Genomic DNA, 22,185 nt, shown 5'->3' on the forward strand with positions numbered 1-22,185 from the left:
TACTTTAATGCTAAGAGAAGGTACTGTGGCAAGAACACAGGCCCAGGGAATGTCTCAGGGAACACTTGAGGCCCTGAAGCCGTTCAGAAGCACCATCAGGTGCTTTAGGGAAGTCTCATTTACACCTGAAACAAGGCGAATGAGGATGACACAGCGCTGGGTGGAGGCAGAGCTCTCGCTGGGTTTCTGAATGCAGCACAGCGCAGCCCCGTTTCCATCGACTCCCACACGGCCCCGCATCTCTGAACCCACGCCCTGCGGAAAGAGCAGCGCTGGCTGCAGCGGTTTCACCACCTCTCTCGGCTTCCTTTGTGTCCTGTCATTGTGACAAGACAGGATGGGTCTTTTTTGTTCTTCTTTTATCACGGTGAGACTCAGAACTGCACTGCAAGCGAAGGCTGCAGCGGAAGCGGGGGAGTGCGCGCCTGCCCTTCTTCCTGCTCTCCCCTTGGTGCCTTTGAGGCAGAGCACAGAGCACCAGGGAGGCTCGCTTGCTGCTGATGGTGGGCTTGGGGGGAGCGTTGAAACACCAGGCTGTGGGTGACAGTCCTGCCCAAGCACAGCCATCCTCCACCGCTGGTGCTGAGGCTTCCTGCAGCTGCACTGAAAGCATCATTTCCAGAGCCATGAAAAGCTCTTCTCCAACCCATTTGGCCAGCATACACCTGAACCCACCGATCCTTTAAGCCCAGTGGCAATGAATTCCCTACTTTAGCTGTATGTACATTGCTCAGCAGCCACCTGATAATATCTTTTGGTGCCCCTTCTTGCACCACAAGCAACTGGTTCCCTTTTCACCCCCTCTGCCCAACTCGTGCCCCAGCAGAGGCAAGTTCTTGCCTGTGCTCAGGACTGCCAGCCACCTCTTGCCCAATGGCTGCTACCTGAGGTTAGGAGCAAGGAGGCTGATGGCTGGAGCCCCGGTCCTCTAACATTTCCAATATCCTCTTCATCTTCTCTGCCATCACCAGCCATTGCCTGTGAGCTATCCATGTAACTCAAAAGACCCAGGGCCCCCGGTGTAAGAACATGGAGCGAATCCAGAGGAGGACACAAAGATGCTCAGAGGACTGAACCACCTCTGCTCTGGAGACAGACTGAGAGAGATGGGCTTGTTCAGCCTGGAAAAGGTTTTGGGGAGACCTTAGAGCAGTTTCAGTGCCTAAAGGGACTAACAAGAAAGCTGGATAGGGATTTTTACAAGGGCATGTAGGGACAGGACACAGGGGAATGGCTTTAAACTGACAGAGAGGAGATTTATGTTAGATAATAAGAAGTTCTTCCCTGTGAGGGTGCTGAGGCGCTGGCACAGGGTGCCCAGAGAAGCTGTGGCTGCCCCATCCCTGGCAGTGTTCAAGGCCAGGTTGGATGGAGCTCAGAGCAAGCTGCTCCAGTGGAAGGTGTCCCTGCCCATGGCAGGGGTTGGAACTGGATGAGCTTTAAGGTCCCTTCCAAGTCAAACCATTCTGGGATTCCATGATTCTATGATCTCCTTTCTGTGTGAAAAGGCTCCTCTGACCCCAGCAGAATTTTGCTTCCCTGTTACGTGTCTTTTCTCACAGCAGCTCTAGCTTTTATTTGCTGTTGTCATCCGGTTGCTCAATGTCCTCTAAAGACTCCCCATTTCTTTGTAACTGGCGGTGTATTTTCCTGCTCCATTTAAGGCTGCACCAGCAGCAGACTTCGACACTTCGTTCTTCACTGTTCACTTCCTTTTTCACTTTGCTGTTAGAGGCTAAAAAATAGTATCATCCCCAGCGTCATGAAAACAGCTCATTGGCCATAAATACACACAGAGCATCAAACACAGCACTGCTGGACACCACTTCTCAAACCTCAGTAACTAGAAAAACCACAGCGAGTGACCCAGATACAAGTGAACCCTGTCCAGAACAAAAGCGAAAGAAAGAAGCTAAAATCTTGTCAGGGATGGTTTGACAAATACCCTGATGAAAAGAAAGCAGACAAGCTGGACTTGTGTGGGCAGCACCCAGTTCTCACTGCCAGTTAAGTCAGCACAAAGGAGCTCCAGCATTTGGGCTGTACTTGTCACTGTAATGTGTGTGTTGGGCCCAGCAGCTACCATCAGATAGAATCATCGAATCATAGAATAATTAGGGTTGGAAAGGACCTTAAGATCATCCAGTTCCAACCCCCCTGCCATGGGCAGGGACACCTCACACTAAATCATGTCACACAAGGCCTCATCCAACCTGGCCTTGAACACTGCCAGGGATGGAGCATTCACATCTTCCCTGGGCAACCCATTCCAGTGCCTCACCACCCTCACAGTAAAGAATTTCTTCCTTAGATCCAATCTAAACTTCCCCTGTTTCAGTTTGAACCCGTTACCCCTTGTCCTGTCACTACAGTCCCTGATGAAGAGTCCCTCCCCAGCATCCTTATAGGCCCCCTTCAGACACTGGAAGCTGCTCTGAGGTCTCCACGCAGTTTCTCTTCTCCAGGCTGAACAGCCCAACTTTCTCAGCCTGTCTCCATACAGGAGGTGCTCCAGCCCCTGATCATCCTCGTGGCCTCCTCTGGCCTTGTTCCAACAGTTCCATGTCCTTTTTATGTTGAGGACACCAGAACTGCACACAATACTGCAAGTGAGGTCTCACGAGAGCAGAGTAGAGGGGCAGGATCACCTCCTTCGACCTGCTGGTCACGCTCCTCTTGATGCAGCCCAGGATACGGTTGCTTTCTGGGCTGCGAGCGCACACTGAAGCTGGCTCTTGTTAAGTTTCTCATCTACCAACACCCCTAAGTCCTTCTCCGCAGGGCTGCTCTGAATCTCTTCTCTGCCCAACTTGTAGCTGTGAAACGTGTGTCTCTCACCCTTTCCTCCAACGCAGTGATTTGCTCTACAGAATTTAATGGCAGGGATTACACAGCTGAAACAGATAAGTGGAGGAAGACTTTCTGAATTTCTCAAAATGCAAAGAAAAATATGCCACAAAGTAGACTTTGACAAAGGAGACAAAGGAGAGTTGGTGTGAAAACATGACATTTCAGTTGAAATGAGCAGTCAGGGGTGCAGGGATCTTTCTTTTTATCATCATCCACCTAAGGAGAAAAAGCAAAAGATCATGGCCCAGTCCTGGGCAGAGGGGACAGACAGAAACATGACTTTTGGTGGTTAGTGCCATCTCCTCAAAGGGGAAGACCTGGCTGCTTGTTCCTGCTTCCAGCTCTATTTCTGTACATCACGTCAAAGCAATACGGGTTATACTTCACAAACATCACGAGCTGCTGGTTGGGCTTGGACGCGGGTTTTTGGTGGCACTTAGCACGCCATTTTAAGAGGTCCTGTCTTTGTGTGGGTGATGACTGAACAGCTACCTCTAAGAGGGTGAGCCTGGCAACGTGTCCACTTGCCCCTAGAGCCCATTTCAGCATGAATTAGACCTCAAAAAATAACTCTCATCCCAGTCGGACCGAGTGCTCTGTCTGGGCACACACAGAGGTACCCACATACAGTTGAAGGGAGGGGAAAAGTGAAGCTCCTTGGAGGTTGGGTACCTCCACGGTCAGCAAGTGGTTGACCTACAGTCATCGAGATTATAATTTTTGATACTACTCTGCTTCAGTTCACAGTATCACAGTATGTTAGAGATTGGAAGGGACCTCAAAAGATCATCTAGTCCAATCCCCCTGCCAGAGCAGGAACACCTAGATAAGGTTACATAGGAATGTGTCCAGGCGGGTTTTGAATGTCTCCAGAGAAGGAGACTCCACAACCTCCCTGGGCAGCCTGTTCCAGTGTTCTGTCACCCTCACTGAGAAGAAGTTTCTTCTCAAGTTTAAGTGGAACCTCTTGTGTTCCAGTTTGTACCCATTACCCCTTGTCCTATCATTGTTTGCCACTGAGAAGAGCCTGGCTCCATCCTCGTGACACTCCCCCTTTATATATTTATATACACTAATAAGGTCCCCCCGCAGTCTCCTCTTCTCCAAACTATAGAGACCCAGCTCCCTCAGCCTTTCCTCATAAGGGAGATGCTCCACTCCCTTAATCATCTTTGTCGTCCTGCGCTGGACTCTCTCCAGCAGGTCCCTGTCCTTCTTGAACTGAGGGGCCCAGAACTGGACACAATATTCCAGATGCGGTCTCACCAGGGCAGAGTAGAGGGGAAGGAGAACCTCTCTCGACCTACTGACCACCCCCCTTCTAATACACCCCAGGATGCCATTGGCCTTCTTGGCCACAAGGGCACAGTGTTGGCTCATGGTCATCCTGCTGTCCACTAGGACCCCCAGGTCCCTCTCCCCTACACTGCTCTCTAACAGGTCGTTCCCCAACCTATACTGGAACCTGGGGTTGTTCCTGCCCAGATGCAGGACTCTACACTTTCCCTTGTTATATTTCATCAAGTTTCTCCCTGCCCAACTCTCCAGCCTGTCCAGGTCTTGCTGGATGGCAGCACAGCCTTCTGGCGTGTCAGCCACTCCTCCCAGCTTCAACCCCTGCTTTTTTCTCCTAAACATAAACTTCATGCAAGAAAAGCCAACAGGGCTAGGATGAACACAAAGGACATAACCAATTGTCATAACTTACTGTGAGAATTAACAAATCTCTTCACTCGCCTGCCTACCCGTTTTCCCCAGTGGGCTCAACAACGATGCAAGAAGGGACCATCTTGGTAGGGCTCCAGCTTAGTGATGGGCATGGCTTTTGCAACCACAATGTGCAGCCACCAGTGCGCTGCTCCAAGCACCCCACAGCCAGCGACACCTCCCTGCCTGCCATCCCAGGGGTCCCAAGGGAAAAACTCCATTTTAAAGCTTTTAATCTACCCAAACTCCTGGCTTGGCTGACTGGTTTCTCTAATCCACCATCAGCCTGTGTATCCGCCCTGGGATTCAGCGCCGTTATCTCACAGAAACTCCACTATTACATGACATAGTCGATATTTGAGAAATGGTAACTCCTTGTGGTCAGACTGAGGTCTGCACAGCTAGAGTGGAAGCTCCCAGGAGACCTATGCAAAACAGAAGCTAAAACTCACGCGGCTATGAGTTACCAGCTGAATGAGAGGTTTCTTATGAAAGTGAATTAACACTAACCATGCAGGTCCTCCACAGCTCAGTGTGGGCCCTCTGCGGCTGGCGGTCAGCATTTGCAAGGATGAGTTTGCCTCCATTTGCATCCAAGTAGCCCTGGGAAGAAATAGCAGATGGGGGACCACAACACTGTCTTCTCAAAGGCAAAAGGATGACTGCAACAGCAATGCTGCAAGGCTGAGATTTTATGGCATCGAAGAACATGTCCATGCTTCTCAGTGTGATAGCCACAACCAGCATGACCTCTTCTATACGGAACAGGGCAGAAGAGCAATGGGGCAAACCAGGCCTCCTCTGACCATCTGACTGTGAAGCGCTGATACTTTCCTGCAGGCTATCAGGGTTCAGCCCCAGAGCACCAACTCACCAGGACATCAGTGTTCTGTTGTAGAATCCCAGCTCTGCAGCAAGGGCCCATCTTTCCTTTGTAGAGTTAAGAGTCTTTTGGTAAGCAGGCTTTGGCTGGTTAATGAAAAGACAGAAGAAAATCAGTTGATGCTGAAAAAGCAAGAAGAGTTTTGTAGTGGGAAACCACTGGCTCCATTAAGAAACAATACATACAGTGAGTCTGCAAAAAAGATAAACACACATATCCAGTATATCTGCAAATAGGATATTTATAGAAGAAATACAGAATTTGAGATCTGGACCTCCCTTTTTTTCTCCTGGACTCAAGGCATTCAGCCAGAAACTGTTGTTTTCCTTCCGGTTAATATGAGTCATTTCCTATTGAAAAAGCAAAGGTCTTGATCTGCAGTGAAAATAAGGCCTCAGAAGTACTCCAGCCGTCAGCAGTTCTAGGTGCAAGCTCTCTTCCACCCATGTACGCTTCTACTTCCTAGCCACTTCTGCCCAAGGAAACCTTTACCATAGAAAACACTTTCAGGCAGTCAGTAACAGGAGCCTGTGTCTCTGGAGCATCATTCCTGCTTCTCAGCCTCCCTGCTATGTGCTCCATTCAGTGGTGCTTTGGGAACTGTTGGGAGCTTTGGTAAGAGCAGAACAAACTCAGACATCAAGGGAAGCAGCTTACACTGCCACACAGATGGATCAGGTAAGCAGAAATGCTTTCATTTCGTTGCAGACTACAAACTTACATGAAAAGCCAGCAGTTACAGCTCAGCTCTCCACCACCAAAGCACTATTGTTCACTTGGGTTAGGGTCAGATTCTCCCTGCCTTTTTTTAATGTAAGAAGCAAAGCTGTAACTGCTTCCAACTTCTCACTTGAGTGACAAGGCACACCAGTGAGGGTAGGGGAGCTTGGATGGTGGCTACTGCATTCCTCTTATTTTTCAAAGCATTAACTAGTGAAAGGGTCTGAGAAGATGAAACGACAAAGAAGCTACAACCACCAAGCACAGAGAAACCAAAGTACCAAGTTACTTACTGTCATGTGAGAGCGCAGTTATCACTGACACCACCATCCCACAGAACCAAAGACCCCTACATACCCCTTCCTCCCAATGGACCTTTGATAAAGTAGAAAACATAGGTTTATCCATCTGTGGATCTGCTCCTGATAAATCCCACAGGTTGTCGCTCTCACTCCAGAATAAAACCACCTGGTTCCAGTCCAACAAGGGATTAGGTTTGTAGGAAGGAAGCTCCTTGTTCCAGAATCAGATGTCAACACACAAGCTTAAACCAGAACAGCTTCAAACATCAACCAGCCCTAAAATGGAACAGCTCACACAAACCTGAATGCTTCTGTAACAGACACACATTTACGGTCACAGTGAGGATGACTTAAGACAGTAAATTCACTTTCACACTTGTTAATGTGGAACTCAGTGGTGCTACAGTACAAAAAGAGAGAAAATACGCTCAAGTAAACAAAATAGTTGAACTATAACAAATAATTTCCTTTGGAGGTGGAGAGTCTTTAATTATTGCCATGGAAGCAAATACACCCAGTCATGTTGCCTAGGTAATATCACAACTATATACACATAATTAAGAAATACTTGTAATTAAATAATGTGACTGTAATTACACATTATTATTTTGGTTGCAGTCTCGAATCAATCAGTGCCAGCATTCAGGCCCTGTGCTGCAGCGGGCAGCCAAACCATCCCCCACACAGCTCAGAATTAGGACAGTCAAAGCAGCTTTAATCCTTCCAAGCCTGACCTCAAGCTCAGCCTTACCAGAGTGGTAGCTCAGCCACACAGCTAGCTACTGTGCCACTGCACTGCGTCTATCTGGCCCTACAAGCATTCTCTTCTGTTACGGATTTTGGTGCTAGTTTAGGGCATGTTAGGAGTATGTGAGATGAAACACAACAGATGGGGAAGCAGTAGGGTGGAAGAGGCTGTCTTTAGTCAATCATAATGGTTTGTTTCTTCCTAGCTTTCCTGAGTACTTCAAAGAAGACCAGAAATAAAAGCACCAACCTACAAAATCTGAGGCTGGCAGCTGCTTGATCATTAATGAAGGACCCGTTCAATGCAGCTCCCCCTGCTGCAAGCAGAGCTGAAGCAGTTGAGGATGAACAAATCCCAGACATAGGGGGATTATTTAAAAACACTAAACCAGAATTTCCCTGGGAAATTCAGAGCTGATTTCGGCTGATATTTCTGCCATCATTCACTATAAAGTCTGCTGAGCACATCTCTGGTTTTGGTAGCTGTCCCTGCAATGCCAAGAACTAGTAAGTCTACAGAAGTCAGCCCAGTCTTGCTGAAATCCTAGCAGGCTCTTCGTCCTCCAGGCATCTGCACGTACACTGTGACTCTTCCTGTGAGCGCATGGTGAGGTTTTCACTACCACGCTAAGCATGGCTGTGCTGCAACAGTCCATAGTGTAGGGTTGTGAAAATGTCTCTTTTAGACAACCAATTTACCAAGTCTGAGAAGCTCCATTTCATACCAGTTTGAGGCCTGGGTACATCTTTCAGATGTCTCTGTGCTGTACCCATTTTTCCTTCCCTGGATCTGCTTCTCAATATATTTCTATATCCAAGTAACAGTTTAATTTCTATGATTTTTTACAAAGTCAGGCTAGAGGAAACTCTGAAGTTCTAGTGTAGACTATCACCTACTTTAATGGAAGTGTCTGTCTCATGCATCACCAGTTGCCCACATCTTACCAGTCACCCTCAGACAGAACACCATCAGGGTTCTGCGAAGGTCAACAACATCTCCTCCAAGGCACAAATTCAAGTCTGTTCTTAATTGTGATTTTTTCCTCAAGCATGACTTTGCTTATAGTACTTAAACTTGAAAAACCGTCACATGCAATGCTGGAAAAGGGATCATCCAAAGCACTGGACTGCAAGCTTCACATTTATAAAGGTATTTAACATTTCCTTCCAAGTATACTGTGTCAGAAAAATAACCTTCAAGCTAGCATAAAGATCACTTGTCAGTAAGTGCACAGTGGTTGTTTTTTCAGTAAAAGCACATGTAAACAGAAGCTACTACAGTAAATCAGTTTGCATCTGCACCTTGGTTATGTTATCCTTTCAGTTCCCACAGCCATGTCTGAAGGCCAATCTTACCTGGATATTTAATGGGGTTTTCACACAGGTTACAGTTGTATTATAAAAATGCTCTTTACTATAGACAAAACCAAAGCAAAGTCACTAAGCACCACCTAGAGGAAGCTTTCATCAAACCATTTTTAGGTTTAATTTTGGCAGAACACACAAAACCCTGTACAGTAGAATAAATACACAAGTTTTTGCCAGTTACACACACTTTACGGCCAAGCTCTTGCTGCCTGTGCCACTTACTGGTGCAAGAGACTCCTCCAACTTGCACTCTGCTTTTTACAGACTGGCTCATTGCAGGCGCTGCTCAAACTGAGACAGCATTAGAAGATCCTCAGAATACCAGCTGTTTGCATAGAAGCAACTGTAAAACTGCAGTCCTTTGATCCCTGAGTGGCCACACCAGCCACAAATGGTCAGGGGCAGGCGATAAGCCCTGCACACATGACCAAAACCTCAGCTACTTTCTCAATGCAGCAGCACTGAGCAGGTAAGAACAATCTGTTCCTCTGAGCATCCTGGCTTATTGCCTAGAACATCAATATGCTCCTAAGGAACTGACTTCATTTAAAAGCTTTACCAGACAAAGGTAAGAGAAACTCTTTCAGCCTACCTGGAAGCACGCCTAGCATTCCTGCTGCGTGTCTCAAGGTAGCCAGCAGGTTAGAACAGGAGCCACCCACAGCTGGAAGGATTTCTACTTCTCATTCTCAGTAAAGCCAAACCTCAATGCTGCATGTGGATGCTTCTTGCTCTCTGTAACTGAGATGTTTCCAAACCCTTCCACTCAAGACAACCAAAACAAATGAGATGGCCAACCCCCCAAAGGGTCAGGTTATCTTCTCAGAAAGGCTGGAAGAGCAGTAACTTGCCCAAACGCTTCAGTCTGTAGCAGAAACTTCTCAGGGCAGCTACCTCCCCCAATAACACCAGCCTGTTTCAGGTAATTAGAGCTTTCTACAGGATTCTATTTGACAATTTAAGTACATAATTAACCATACTCTCCTACGCTTACTATTGCGGAGACAGGAAGACCAAAGCTCTAGTTTGGGGGATGTGTCCTCTGCATTGCATCACCACACGCCTTGGGAGAAAAGCTGCGCTAGTTTCCGAGACAAGGCAGTGGAATTCCCTATTGCCCAGGACCTGCCCTCTGCTCCTCTCCTCTGCCTAATCCCATAAACAATGCCTGAGAACAGGCTCTCCTATAGCCACTTCTCACTCCCTTGCTGTTAGCCTGCTTACTGTTATACTTCCAGCTGTATAATCCAAGTTACTTTCCAGGAAAGCCAGAAGAGCTCAGTACACACTTTAGCTCTCTGAAAAACTAGTCAGAGAATTCTCACTGCAGCTCCCACAGCTCTGAGCTCAAAGCACAGCAAAGCTCATAGGTAAATGCTGAGAGGTGTTACAATAAGGTGGCAATTAACCCTCTGCTGCCTTCCTCTATTACAATATGCTGAAAAGACTTCTCATTAACACTGCCATAAATACACTAAGACAAGCAAACCTTTACTCATCGGCCTTATCCACACCAGTATTTAGAGGATGAACTACAGAATACATTCTTCCTTTGCTATACCACAACTGACAGCTACTGCCCACGTACAGGAAGTCACTCAGCAGGCAGTTCACAGCTCGAAACACCATTGAGAATTGCCCCATGGGGAATCATTTGTCTTTTCTTCCCTCTGTTCCTGAACTTATGCTCCACTGAGGCCGAGGTAACTCAGCTCACAAGCTGAAAAAGAGGTAAGGGTGAGAGTGGTAAGAGAGAAGAGCACTGTGTGCTGCCCCAGACCCATAAGTATCACCTCTCTCACACAGGCCACATGCCAGGGTACACTCTCAACTCCACGAAGTCACACAAACACCAAAGTTTTAGAGAAACATTTATTATAGGGTTGCAGAATTTATGCCAATATAAAGTCCCTTAATAAAACTCTCAAGTTCATCAACTGCAGGACACTAACTCTTCATTATCTTTACACTGCAGGTTTCAAAAAAAGGAACAATGCGCTGACTGCAGTAGTAACACTACTTGCTCATAAAAAGTTGATCTAAAAAGTATATATAAGCCAGAGTAGTTTAAGGTTACAGCTACAGTCACGTTCACAAGTGAGCTATACCAGAACAGAGTCTTGAAATAGGAAGTTACAGAATAAACCAATTCATAACCAAAAAAACCTGACAAGCTTTAAGAGCAATTCTATCTGAATCTAACAACTAAATACCACAAAACCAAACTAAGGTAGAAGAATTAAACATAAGCTCAGGGAAGGTTCCAAATATACATACGAATTCATTACAGTAATTGCACAAAAAGAAACAGGGTAGTGTTAAAGGTTTATGCTCACTGAGGCTGGATTTTACATGCTTCACACATGGTAGTCAAAATAAACCTTTAATGATATGGATCAGGTTTTTTAGCCAGGATGCGGAGTGCAGAGCTATTCTACAGAACTACACAAGATGTGCAAACGAGAGATTGTTAATATTAATCATTCTGTGAAAGTTAAGGTGAACAGAATTGGTTCCAGCCAAGGAATTGGTTAACATTTTTATATATATATTTTTCTGCCATTCCCAGATTACACTAAATCAAACACATTCAACAGATAAACTGGTATTAACCTTCTAAAAAAACCTTACTCAAATTTAACATTTACATGAGACAACTAAAAAGTCATACCAAGGATCAAAGAAAGCTGAAATGGTGACTTTGTCTTTTGAAATACAAGCAATACACAGAAAATGCATAAGGCTTTTGATTATCACTGCACATTTTAAGAAGTCGATGTCTAATGCTCAGACTTCTCAATGGAGGTGTGAACTAGTCACCTCCCATCCAACACCTTTCACTGTTGACAGATCTTTGTTTCAACAACGAAAGAGTTTTCAAAGTGTCTGATTGAATGACAGTTCTCCACTGAACGTTTCTGCAGACCTGGGGAAGACAGAAGAGGAGAACTTAAGTAAAGCAGAGCTATAACCCAGTAGCAAGTATTTACAGGTTTTGTAACATTATGAACAGCAGCAAGATATAATCATGCAGTTTGGTTTCTAACAAAGCACCTCCCACATTGTCAGAACAGTAACAACCAAAGTGGGAGCCATGTACAAACACAGGGACAAAGCAAGCAAGCACTTTTTTCTAGCATCCCTGCCACCACTTTAGTTGTAGAAGAGACAACACTGAGTAGTTTATGGCAGTTTCTCATAGGCCTGTCTAGCCACAGAGAAAAGGAAAAGCAAAGCAGATTAAACTCTTCCCTGTTATTTCAGTAACTCAGAAAGGGTGTAGGGAAAAAACCCTGGTTCTTTATCAGTACTTCCCCCTACTCAGGATGTATTAACACAGAGTGTGCTTCTATACAGATGTCTTCACCTTGAGCCCTGTAAGGATTTGCCATGTGGCTGATGATCTCACTGGTTTTCCCTAACAGCATTAAAGTGATTTTCTCTATTTTGGGACATGCCAGATTGGATCTGACACAGGCAGTTTACCTGTAGCAGCTGTAAATCTTCATTAAGAGACAAGAATATAGGAGTCTTGCCATCACAGACAAGCTGCTAATGCACTCCAGTGTACAACTTAGGGAAGAAAGATTTATAGCTTAATAAGCAGAGAATTGTTCAGAGTAAGCAAAAGAAGCTATCCATTGAAGTCTAGAAGCACTAGCTCTTAAATGAAACCCAGTAGGGCACTGTTTGGTTTGTAAGCACTTCAAATCCAGGCTGTCCTTCAATTCATCTCAGTCTTATTGCCTGGACAAGCTACAAAGCTTTCAATGCCACCTAACCAGGAACATAACTGAACAGTTAGGATGACCTGTCAAGTTCCTCACATGCCTTCAGTTACAGCTCCAGCCACAGAACCTGAGGTCAGTTTGATCTAACTGATGAACTCATGCATCCTACAAAACCCAAGAGCCAATGCAGCACCAGGGAAGCAAGACTACTTCTCCACAGAAGTTAAAGGAGTTTACCCACTTCAGTCTAATTGTTTATGTGTGCATAGCTTGTACATGTTAGAGGACAAACATGCTAGAAATCTGACCTAGATAGCAAGACAAGCCTTGCTCCTGAACAATTTTCTCCTCAGCAGCAGTCTTCCAGCTGACTAGATTTCCCACCCTCTTTCACCTTCCTCCCAAGGGCAAACAAGGTTACGGAACAGAGACAGTACCAAGCATCATTATTCATTTACTAGAATCTTTTTATGCATCTGTGAAGATGTCAACAACATGTTATAATAAGATTATTTAAGGAAATACCATAAACATTATTTGCAGTTATTGTCTGTAGACTAGTCTCAGACACAGCAGCAATCAATTTAGACTTGTTCATAAAAGTATTTTCACAAAGCTAAGAGATACAAGCCTCTCTCCCCCATGAAGGCAGCATTTACTGTTTCTTCATGTGTTCTATGCCGTTAACTACAGACCGGTCTCGTGCTCCCACATACAGAGCCTTCTATCTAGCAACAGGATGTAGTTCTCCAGCAAACAGGAGATGTGGCTCCTGATGTAACTAATTCAGCTGTAACTGAATAAACTCTTGCCTAAGAGGAAAACCAGAGCAGAGAGTTCTGACAAACCAAACATTTGCATTCTGAAAGGCTGCAAGTGCCAAAGGATTAGTTCCCTGTGTCTGGTGAGAGCAGCAAACTATGAAATGCTTTAAGAACTACAGTGAACTAAAATCCAAAGTACTACGTTTCTGTACTCCAGGCCTGCTCCCAGTATGTCAAACTACTGACACCTCAAATTCAACTCTTTTCACAGCATAGCAGGGAGTGGTGCGAAGAGATGGGCAGTAAAGAAACAGAGCTCGGAAGTTCCTATGAAGTGTTCTTCCTCTTTCAGAGAGGAAGTCTGGGACATCCAGAACTAGTTGTTCAGTTACTTCATTTTTTTTCCAAAGCAAGTGAACCAGAAGATAATGCTTTTACTTTGTGCTCCTGCAACCCAGTTTTAGGTAGAAGAGCGACAAACTAAGCTGTACCCAGACTCACGTGATCAGATGGATTATGTGAATTTTAAGGTCAAACTAACTTACAGTTTCAACCAAACAGAAAAATGTTGTAACCTCTAATCCCATAACTGAAACTCTCAGCATGTTTGAACAACACTACTGATACATACTTAAAGGTAGGGGAAAAATACCCATTTGTTCTCTGATCAGTCTCAGCTCATGTTGAACCCGCACAGCTCCAGGGGTTGAAGTATTTACCCTTTCCATCCTCCAGCAACAGGTTTGGTTTCTTACTGATGGGAACCCACCTGTTATCTGGTCTCTGCGCTGAAGTCTGAATGTCTCTTTTCCAACACAGAGTTGGTAGATGAAGATGCCCAAATCAGACACATTATCGATCTCCTCTGTAACCACCATTTCTTCACGGACTAGGTAAGTCTGGGGCAAGTAAGAGCCAGTCTAAAAGAGAAAAAGAACTTGAAATACAGCAACGTGCTAAAAACACGTATTACTACATTTTATTCTGCTTCAGAAGATCTTCAGGTTCTAGATTCCAGCTTTACTTTTTACTTTACAAAAAAAGTTTATTTGTATGCAACAGAAAGTTTGTAGTTAAAAGAAGAGAAAAAGTATTATAAAAGCTTCCATGTTCGAGGCAACACATCTAATACAATAAAAGCAGTTCCACCTACAAAAGTTAAAAGTCTTAACCAGAACATTACAGCACTATTGAAACAAATTCTCACCCCTCATGACCAACTCAGAAAAAATGGGGGCAAGGACACACACTTAAAGCTTTATCTCCAGGAGGATAAAAATTAAGACACCAAGTTAAACTACATGAGGCAGCCTCTAGCACCAGCTGCTGAGGAGTTACTGACTTTTTTGAAAAGTACACTTGATGCATGATTTCTCAGTATTGCGTTTAATTTGGAAGTAGCAGCAAGCTCTATCCACTTGACTTTAAAGTCATCTTGGAAAAAATAGCAGTTTTGGTCCCTGAAGAGTCACAGTGCTTGCAGTGAGCTCATACCTACAATGCCACTAAACACCACTAAAACACAAGCACAAGCTAGCATTAGTCTTTTCATTGAAACTCTCATGGGGCAAGGGAGCTTTCTGGTAGTAACTTTCAGGTTAGGCTTTCCATGATATTTAGAGCTTTATCAAATTCCTTTATAATAGCTAAATTTAACCTTATTTGCTAGCTGCTTTCAGCTTCCATAAAGCTAGGTATTAATAAGAGCATTAAGCATGAATCTAATCAACATAACATACACTGACAGCTGGCCTTAACTTCAGTACAGTGACTGAGCCAGGGGGATTATGTACTTTGATGGCAAGAGGACTGTTCTAGCAAGAGCCTGTGGTTCAGGAGCAACACCCATTCTTATCAAAAGTGATCTTGTCAGCATAACTACACAGAAAAGTTTCCACGTACCGCCAGTTTTGCAAAGAGATCCATCAGATTCCTTGGTGGCATAACTATGGATGTGTTCAGTGGAATCACGTAGCAGTTACCCAGTTGCAAGTCAAGATATGCAGTCAAAAGCTAATTTGAAAACAAGTTTTTAATTAAGCATGACCTTTGGCTATTAGAACACAGTTCTACAAGGACTAAAAAACACACTCTAACATCTGGATATCATGCACAGCGACTATCAAAGAGGTATGTTCAGGAACTGTCTAGTGTAAGAACTTACAAGTACAGAAGTGAGCTGACTATAAAAGCTGCTGCTATCATAATTCTAAATGAGTACAGTTTATATTAACATAGAGAAAGTATTTGGGAGTATGCTTTCATAACTGAGGAAATCCAACTAAGCACAGTGCAATGAAAAGATATCCAACTGCTGATAAACAATCATTCTCTGTAAACAGTTCTTCAGAAAAAGTCAAATCAGCATTGCTAGTGAGTGCAAGAACTGCAGAAACCAAAATTATCAACAGATCTATTTGTTTTACTATGACTTTGCATAGCACTTAGCCAGAATCAACTGAAGTTCTTAAGTTGCCTGAATCCTTTAAGTTATAGCAAAGTTTCTGTCAAGACAGCAAAGATGAAGACTAAGTTCTGCAAACACAGGTAGCACAGCTCAGCTGTGTGGTGTTCAATGCTACTGTTGAAGGCAGCACATACAGAGGTCAGTTCTAGTGCCTTTACTGCGATTGTATTTGCAGTGCCAATGTTTGCTTCACAGCCTATGACAGCTTTTACAGCTGACTAAGGATACCCGTCAATACTACCAACACAACTTTAGTAAAAAGTCAACTTAAAACAATCCTCTTTGCTTTAGAGAAACTACATGCAACTAACACATTGACAGCAAGCTCTCAAAGTCTCAAGAACAAAACCCCTGAAGCTGTTGCAAATACCACCTGCTCCACAGTTTCCCAGTGAGCAACAAGACTATTTATTTCTTACCCTTTCACACATACTCACCCTATCAAAGTCATGAACAATTGCTGCTGGATCACTGTCTGAGAACTTTGGAACAGGGACATCGATGATGGCTATGTTATCATCCTCTCGAATGTCAGCTTCTTCAGCAATAGGCAGGAAGTATGGTTCTACTGCACGATCATGATTTTCATTTTCAAAGTAACACATTTCACCACGGTACACCTTATGCTGAAAGTAAGAGCAAGAATAATTATTTTTACAGAAAATGTTCCTTTAAAATTGGCATTTCTAACACTCATGCTATGACAAAGCACAGCTTTGTCACACCTGGGGCTCTTATAAAGGACATCACAATCTTCATGTCCCAGTTACTGAAGGTTTTCTATTAGAGCGGTAATCCATTTATAATTGCACTTTTTTTATTCAGTAATACTTGAAAAAGAAAGAACTTTGACATTACCTTAGGCATGAAGTACTTGTAGATGCAGGCTCCACCAACAACCACCCCTGCCAAGATGAATGCTAGACCCAGCAGAGTCAACAGGCATCTCCCAGATGAGTTTTCACCTCCATGTGTGGCTATTTCTGGATCCTTTAAATAATGAGAGATGAGAACTTAGGAGGTGTAGCCTTTTTTGAATTTAGAGCTGTTATCTACTGCTTCACTTTGACCTACCATTTTCTATTTCTTATAGGTGTGCACTGAGAACTGCAAACCAAGCATTATATAAGGAAGACTGTTATGTGAAATACTATACCATATTAAGATCAGTTTTCAAACAGCACTGAAAGAGGATGTTTTCTTAGTTAGAAGATGCTTTCTAGACAAGCCTTTATCCAAAAACTGTTTGAGCCATAAGGAATTTAAGTAATTGTAACAAAGGATACAGTGCTGCAGCTGCAATATAGCACAAGGAAAGCAGGATTTGTAGAGCAAGGTCATTCTAAGGTACATGTTGTTTTAAGGCCTTTTCCCAAAAGCTTTTTTCCTATCCTCCTCTTGCTAACAGAAAAAGCTAAGATGCAACTTTGTCTATCAGCTGGGGGGCAGACTTCTGACAACAGCCAAACATTCAGGTTTTGCAACTTGTAATACACATAAATTCACTATGAAAGAGAACCATTCATCAGCCTCAATACAGCTTTAAGTTATGCCAAGTAAAAATAAAGTCACCATGGCACATCCTACCTTGTAGCTTCAAAATACTCCTTCTTCCACCCAAGTCCTAAGGAAGTTTTGTTTCTAGTACCCTGAAACTTATCTCTCTAGTTCAAGGGTTTGCTCCACACCCAGCTCTCTCTCAAACAGAAGACTGCATCCAAAGGAAACTACTATCACCACCATGTAATATGGTGATGAGCTGTGTAATACCAAGTGCAAAGTTAGTGGTGGTGTCTGAATGACAAGTTTAACCCTCGAGAGTTGTTTCAGTGCCCTTCTAGACTTCCAGGTAAAAAGCTCACACAATGCAGGTTGAGAAGCAGCAGAAGTACTGTCAAATACTAAACAATCAGAAGAGACTTTCTCTTTGAGCCAACACACACTGGGTTTGGGTGTTAACAAGAACAAACAAAACACAAACAAACAACCCAGCCAACCAAACACCAACAAAAAAACCAAACCAACCTCAAAGTGTTAGGTAATCTGTATGTTTGGCCAACTATGTGCCTTTAATGATTCCTGACTCTGGTATTTCAGCACTGAGTTTTCAAGACCTGCTCTTTGTAGTGGTCAGAAAGAAAACTGGATTTCACAGCAAAACATCTTTTCCTTTGTGTTGTTCCTACAGTCAGTAGCTAGATTTAGCACAGCAGCTTCCAAGGCTTTTCTTTATTTGGGTCTCACTATTTGCACTCCTGTAGAACACAATATATTTAAGCGATCTGTGATCACAAGCCACAGCATTGTTACAAAGGCTGCACATACTTCCATGCTCAGCAAGACATAGCAACATAGAAGTCAAATGCATCAGCTATGCAAGTACCGAAACAAAAAACAAGCTGTTTTGCAAAAGTCAATACTCCTACATTCCACACTCACATCCTCCAAACAGAAAAATGTTGATTCAGCAAGAAAACTGCTACAATTGGCTAGTTAAGCATTTGTCAAAAAAAAAAAAAAACAAACCCTAACCAACCCACAAGCAAGAAACCCTGCATAATTTTGACTTGAAACTTTATTTAAAGTCAAAATTATGCTACTTTATATTGCAGTATATGAAAACCATCTTTCTGAGTTAACTGGCTTTTAAGATCAAGACTAATTATGTTCTCTTCACATTCTGCCACTTCCATCTACACCTTTCAGTTCAGTAACTTATCTAGCCTGCAACAGTCTGCAGCAGGTTTTGGCACTACAGACATCCTACAGCTTGGATGATGTCGACATGTAATTAGCTACACTTGCTCTACATGTATTTCAAACAAAGCAAAGGTATTTATCATATTAAGAAGCACTGTAGGCAGTTGGGATCTGAGAACAATGAGTTGACAAGGCTGATAAGAGAATACAATACCAAGACTTCGCTCCAGTAGGTTACAAAGCCTCTGCTCAGAAATAAGAAGTGATTAAAAGAACCACAAAGAAAAAGCACTTCTAAAATGTGCTGTAACAAGCAAAGCAAACTAAGAGTAAGAGAAAAGACAAATCACTTGTGTTAACATCTGCAGCTAGCTCAAGAGACACTGTTGACACAGCTAGCTCCAAAGAATCTGTAGGGAGAGTATTCTGCTCAAGCGTTTCATGCAGATACTCTAGGGGACTTTTTCCTGTGCTGTTTCAGCCAACATTAGCCATTAAGATTGTTTGCTCTGCACAAGTATTCCAGAAAAAGGAGACACTGAAAAATACTAGAACAAGTTTGTCTTGGAGGAAAATGGTGAACTTGATGGGTACATGAAACTCTAAGCCTTGAAGTCAGAGTGAAGAGTTGTTAAAAAAACCCACATACACATGTGCAAACACAGAGAATACTGTGACAGGTGTAACAAAACAGTATGTGTGCCAAACTGAGAAGAGCAGCTATCATGAGAAGAGAAGCAAAGGTGTAAGTGTATATTAGAACTATTATGCTCAGAATTTGCATGGTACAAGGCCAACAAAATACATATAACAAGTCGCATCAGGAGTAGCTCATGAGTTTGTCCTACAACCAGCCAGACTGAGGATATTTTCAAAATTTAAACTAGTACTTGACCTACATTGTTCCCCTATTCTCCCTCCTTCCTTTTGATCTAATAATTCAGTGCTACTATATTAACTGTGCACACACACAACTCCTACAGCTCAAGACTCCTCTGAGCAATTAACACCACTCTGCACCCCCTTCCCTTTTAAAGGCAGGCTATTTTAAGTGAGGCAGAAGATCTGCAGGCTGGAAAGCAAGCTGCTTTCCTGATTACACCTTAGAAGGCACAAAAAGGGGGAAAACAGGCACTAGAGGCCAACCCCACAAGTTTTATTGGGTTTTGGCCCTTTTATTTTCTTACTCCCTAATTACGAATAAATCAGTAGCTCTAGAGGAGGATTATGGGATGGGCTGAGTTTATTTACCAAGACGCTGATCTTCACCTCACCAAAACGTCAAAGTCTCCCACAGATTTGGAAAGTTCAATTCAAGTCAGCAATATGACAACTCGTTAGGAAGGAAAAGCCAACCTCAGGTTTCTATTTAAAACCCTTTATGGCAGGTTTCTTAATTTAAGCGAGACATACCAGAAACCCAGACACCTCACCACAGCGCTGCTCCAGCTCGCTGCCTGCGAGCGTTTCTGCGCAGGAGGGAGCGAGCTCTAACCCACTTTGTTTGCCTGAAGACGTAGTTGCGAACCGCCTCTTCCCTGGGGCCAAGCTGATGCCGACAGCACGGCATTTATCCCTGCGCCTTTCCCCAGGCTGGAGCCGAACCCCGGAGCCCGCAGAGCGCTGGGCTCTCCCGCCTGCTTGCTGCGGAGGTTTAAAACCCCGTCAGGAAAAGAGGCCCTGGCACGGACCCAGCTGCGAGATAAACAGCCGGGCCTGCCCCTGCGTGCCGGCCCGCCGATGTCACGCCAGCCCCGCAGCTCGGCACCGCCCGTGGCCGCCCGAGAGGCGGCCGGGCTGGGAAAACGGCTGCAGGGAGGGAACCTCAAGGCGGCCGGGAGCCCTCAGACCCGCTCCACCCGGCAGCCCCTCATTGCACCGGCCCTGAGAGGAGCGGCCCCTCTCATCCCCACACCGGGGGCACACCGCAGGGCGGCCGCCACCACGCTGGGAGCCTGCCCGGCGCCGAGTGCACCGAGCGGAGCAGCGGGGCGGGCGGCAGAGCTCCGCGGGCTGCCCGCTGCCTTTCCCCAGCCCGCAACCGCTGCGAGAAGATGGCGGCGGCGTCCATGTCCTCCTGCCACCCCCTCCACCACCACCACCGCCACCGCCGCCGTCCCCCTGCCCCGCTCCTCCAGCCGCAGCCTGGCAGCAGGCAGAGCACGCTCCCCGCACCTTATCGGCCACCAGCGCCTCGGCCGCCTCCTTCTTCGGCTCATCCTTCTGAGCGAAGGGCGAATTGAACGCGATCTTCACCATGGCCGCTACTCCGCACCGCCGCCTCCCCGCTGAAGAGCCTCCGGGCGGCGGGGCGGGGCACAACGAGCAGGCCACGCCCCCTTCCCCCGCCACCTCCCATCACGCCGCCGGGCACCGCCCCCTGCAGGCCGGGCGGCGCATAGCGGTCCCCGCCGGCCAGCGGGCGGAGTGGGTCCGGCGCGTCCCGGCAGGGAGATGAGCCGTAAACTGCCTGAGAGCGCCCGAAAGTTCCTTTTCTCTTTCTATTGATGTGGAGCGCGGCACCCTGCGAGAGGCGATCAGGTCCTCAGAGTAGCTGCGTGTGTGCCCGGCCGCCTGCTGCTGAGGCAAACCAAGGACTGATCAAATTCCTGCCCGAAAAGACCTGCATCCTAAAACCAGCCTGGCGTCGGAGCGAGGCTGCCTGTGCAGGGCAAGCCGGTGAGGGCACAGCAGTGGCGGCCGGAGGCAGCATCCGTCACACGTTTCTCAAGCTTGGCTCCTCAGCAACCGTGTTCTTTCCTTTTATCTTCATGCACTATTCGTGCAGACAATCGTACAGACACCGAATGCTCTATTTTACACTAGGAACGCATCACTGGTGAAAAGGAGGCATCTCAGGGCCACAATCAATAGAGAATCATGGAATCAACTAGGTCTGAAAAGACCTTTAAGATCACCAAGCCCAACCTTTACCCCAGGACTCCCAAGTCCACCACTGAACCATGTCACTAAAGGCCTCTGGCACACGGATGGGGATATTTTTTGTCAAATTGCCCCCCTTCTCTTGTGAAATATGGCCTACAGGATCTTTAACAGCCAAGGAGACAGACAAGGCATCAACATTCATTTCATGCCTGCAAAGGAGGAGAAGAAGAAAAGACTTAATGTGTTAGATTGTCTGAAATGATCTTCTCCTTCATATGGATGAAAACCTGTGTCTGTCTCACTGGTATTTGACTTTACAGCTCTAGAAAGAAATCTGGTTTGAATCTGGTGCCTATGCCATTGAACGATTCCTCTCAGACAGCTGTAATTAAACAGAACTGAACACTATGCAAATATTGCAATAACTAATTCTTCTAAGCGTAAACAAGATGCAGCGTGTATTCCAGCATTCAAAGCATGTTCCTGTTATTCCGCAGATGCAATATCGCTGTTATTTCCTTTCAAGATCATAGCTTTGATTTTGCTCCCTTTCATGTTAATAGGAGTTTTGACTTTGACTTCAGTCAGAGAAAAATAAAGTCTTTTATGTCTACTTAACCTGACTTTGCCTAGTAACAGAAAACACTTTTACCTCATTTTATCAAGAAATGAGAAAAAAAGAATCATACTTCTTAGCTTTAGTATGTTAGGAGTAAGTTAAGCCGTACTCTCATTGAAGTCCCTGAGACACAGGTTTAAAAACAGATTAAGTTTCCTGTATGTCCAGCGTGGCATAAAGCTTTGTGCTTAAACAAATTGATACTATCTTCCAGTTACCCAACACCTTTAACTGGGAGAAGAACACAGAAATAGAACTGGAATAGACCCTTGCTATTTATCAGGATTAGTGTCTCTACATCCCAGCTTGCTCACTGCCTGTGTTCTGTCATCTGATGCAAGGCATGGACACACCTTGAAATCCTGTACTCAGATAAAAAAGAAAAAAACACGAGGTTTTTTACATTTGACTGTACTCGCTGTGTTTGCAAAATGGGAACTC

General features: G+C 44.9%; 1 protein-coding gene across 1 annotated transcript; it reads right to left on the reverse strand.

Moving 5' to 3' along the window:
• Window positions 1-10,435: 10,435 nt before the first annotated feature.
• On the reverse strand, window positions 10,436-20,549 carry ITM2A (integral membrane protein 2A). Its single transcript, XM_080624898.1, has 6 exons — window positions 20,415-20,549; window positions 16,398-16,529; window positions 15,977-16,165; window positions 14,975-15,085; window positions 13,842-13,992; window positions 10,436-11,503 (listed from the first exon to the last, which is right to left on the reverse strand). Exons 1-6 carry the CDS (start codon window positions 20,496-20,498, stop codon window positions 11,415-11,417), a joined length of 756 nt encoding a protein of 251 aa, XP_080481024.1. The 5' UTR covers window positions 20,499-20,549; the 3' UTR covers window positions 10,436-11,414.
• Window positions 20,550-22,185: the final 1,636 nt, after the last annotated feature.

The sequence above is a fragment of the Psittacula echo genome (assembly GCF_963264785.1).
Source record: "Psittacula echo genome assembly, chromosome: 8".
Classification (NCBI taxonomy): Eukaryota; Metazoa; Chordata; class Aves; order Psittaciformes; family Psittacidae; genus Psittacula; species Psittacula echo.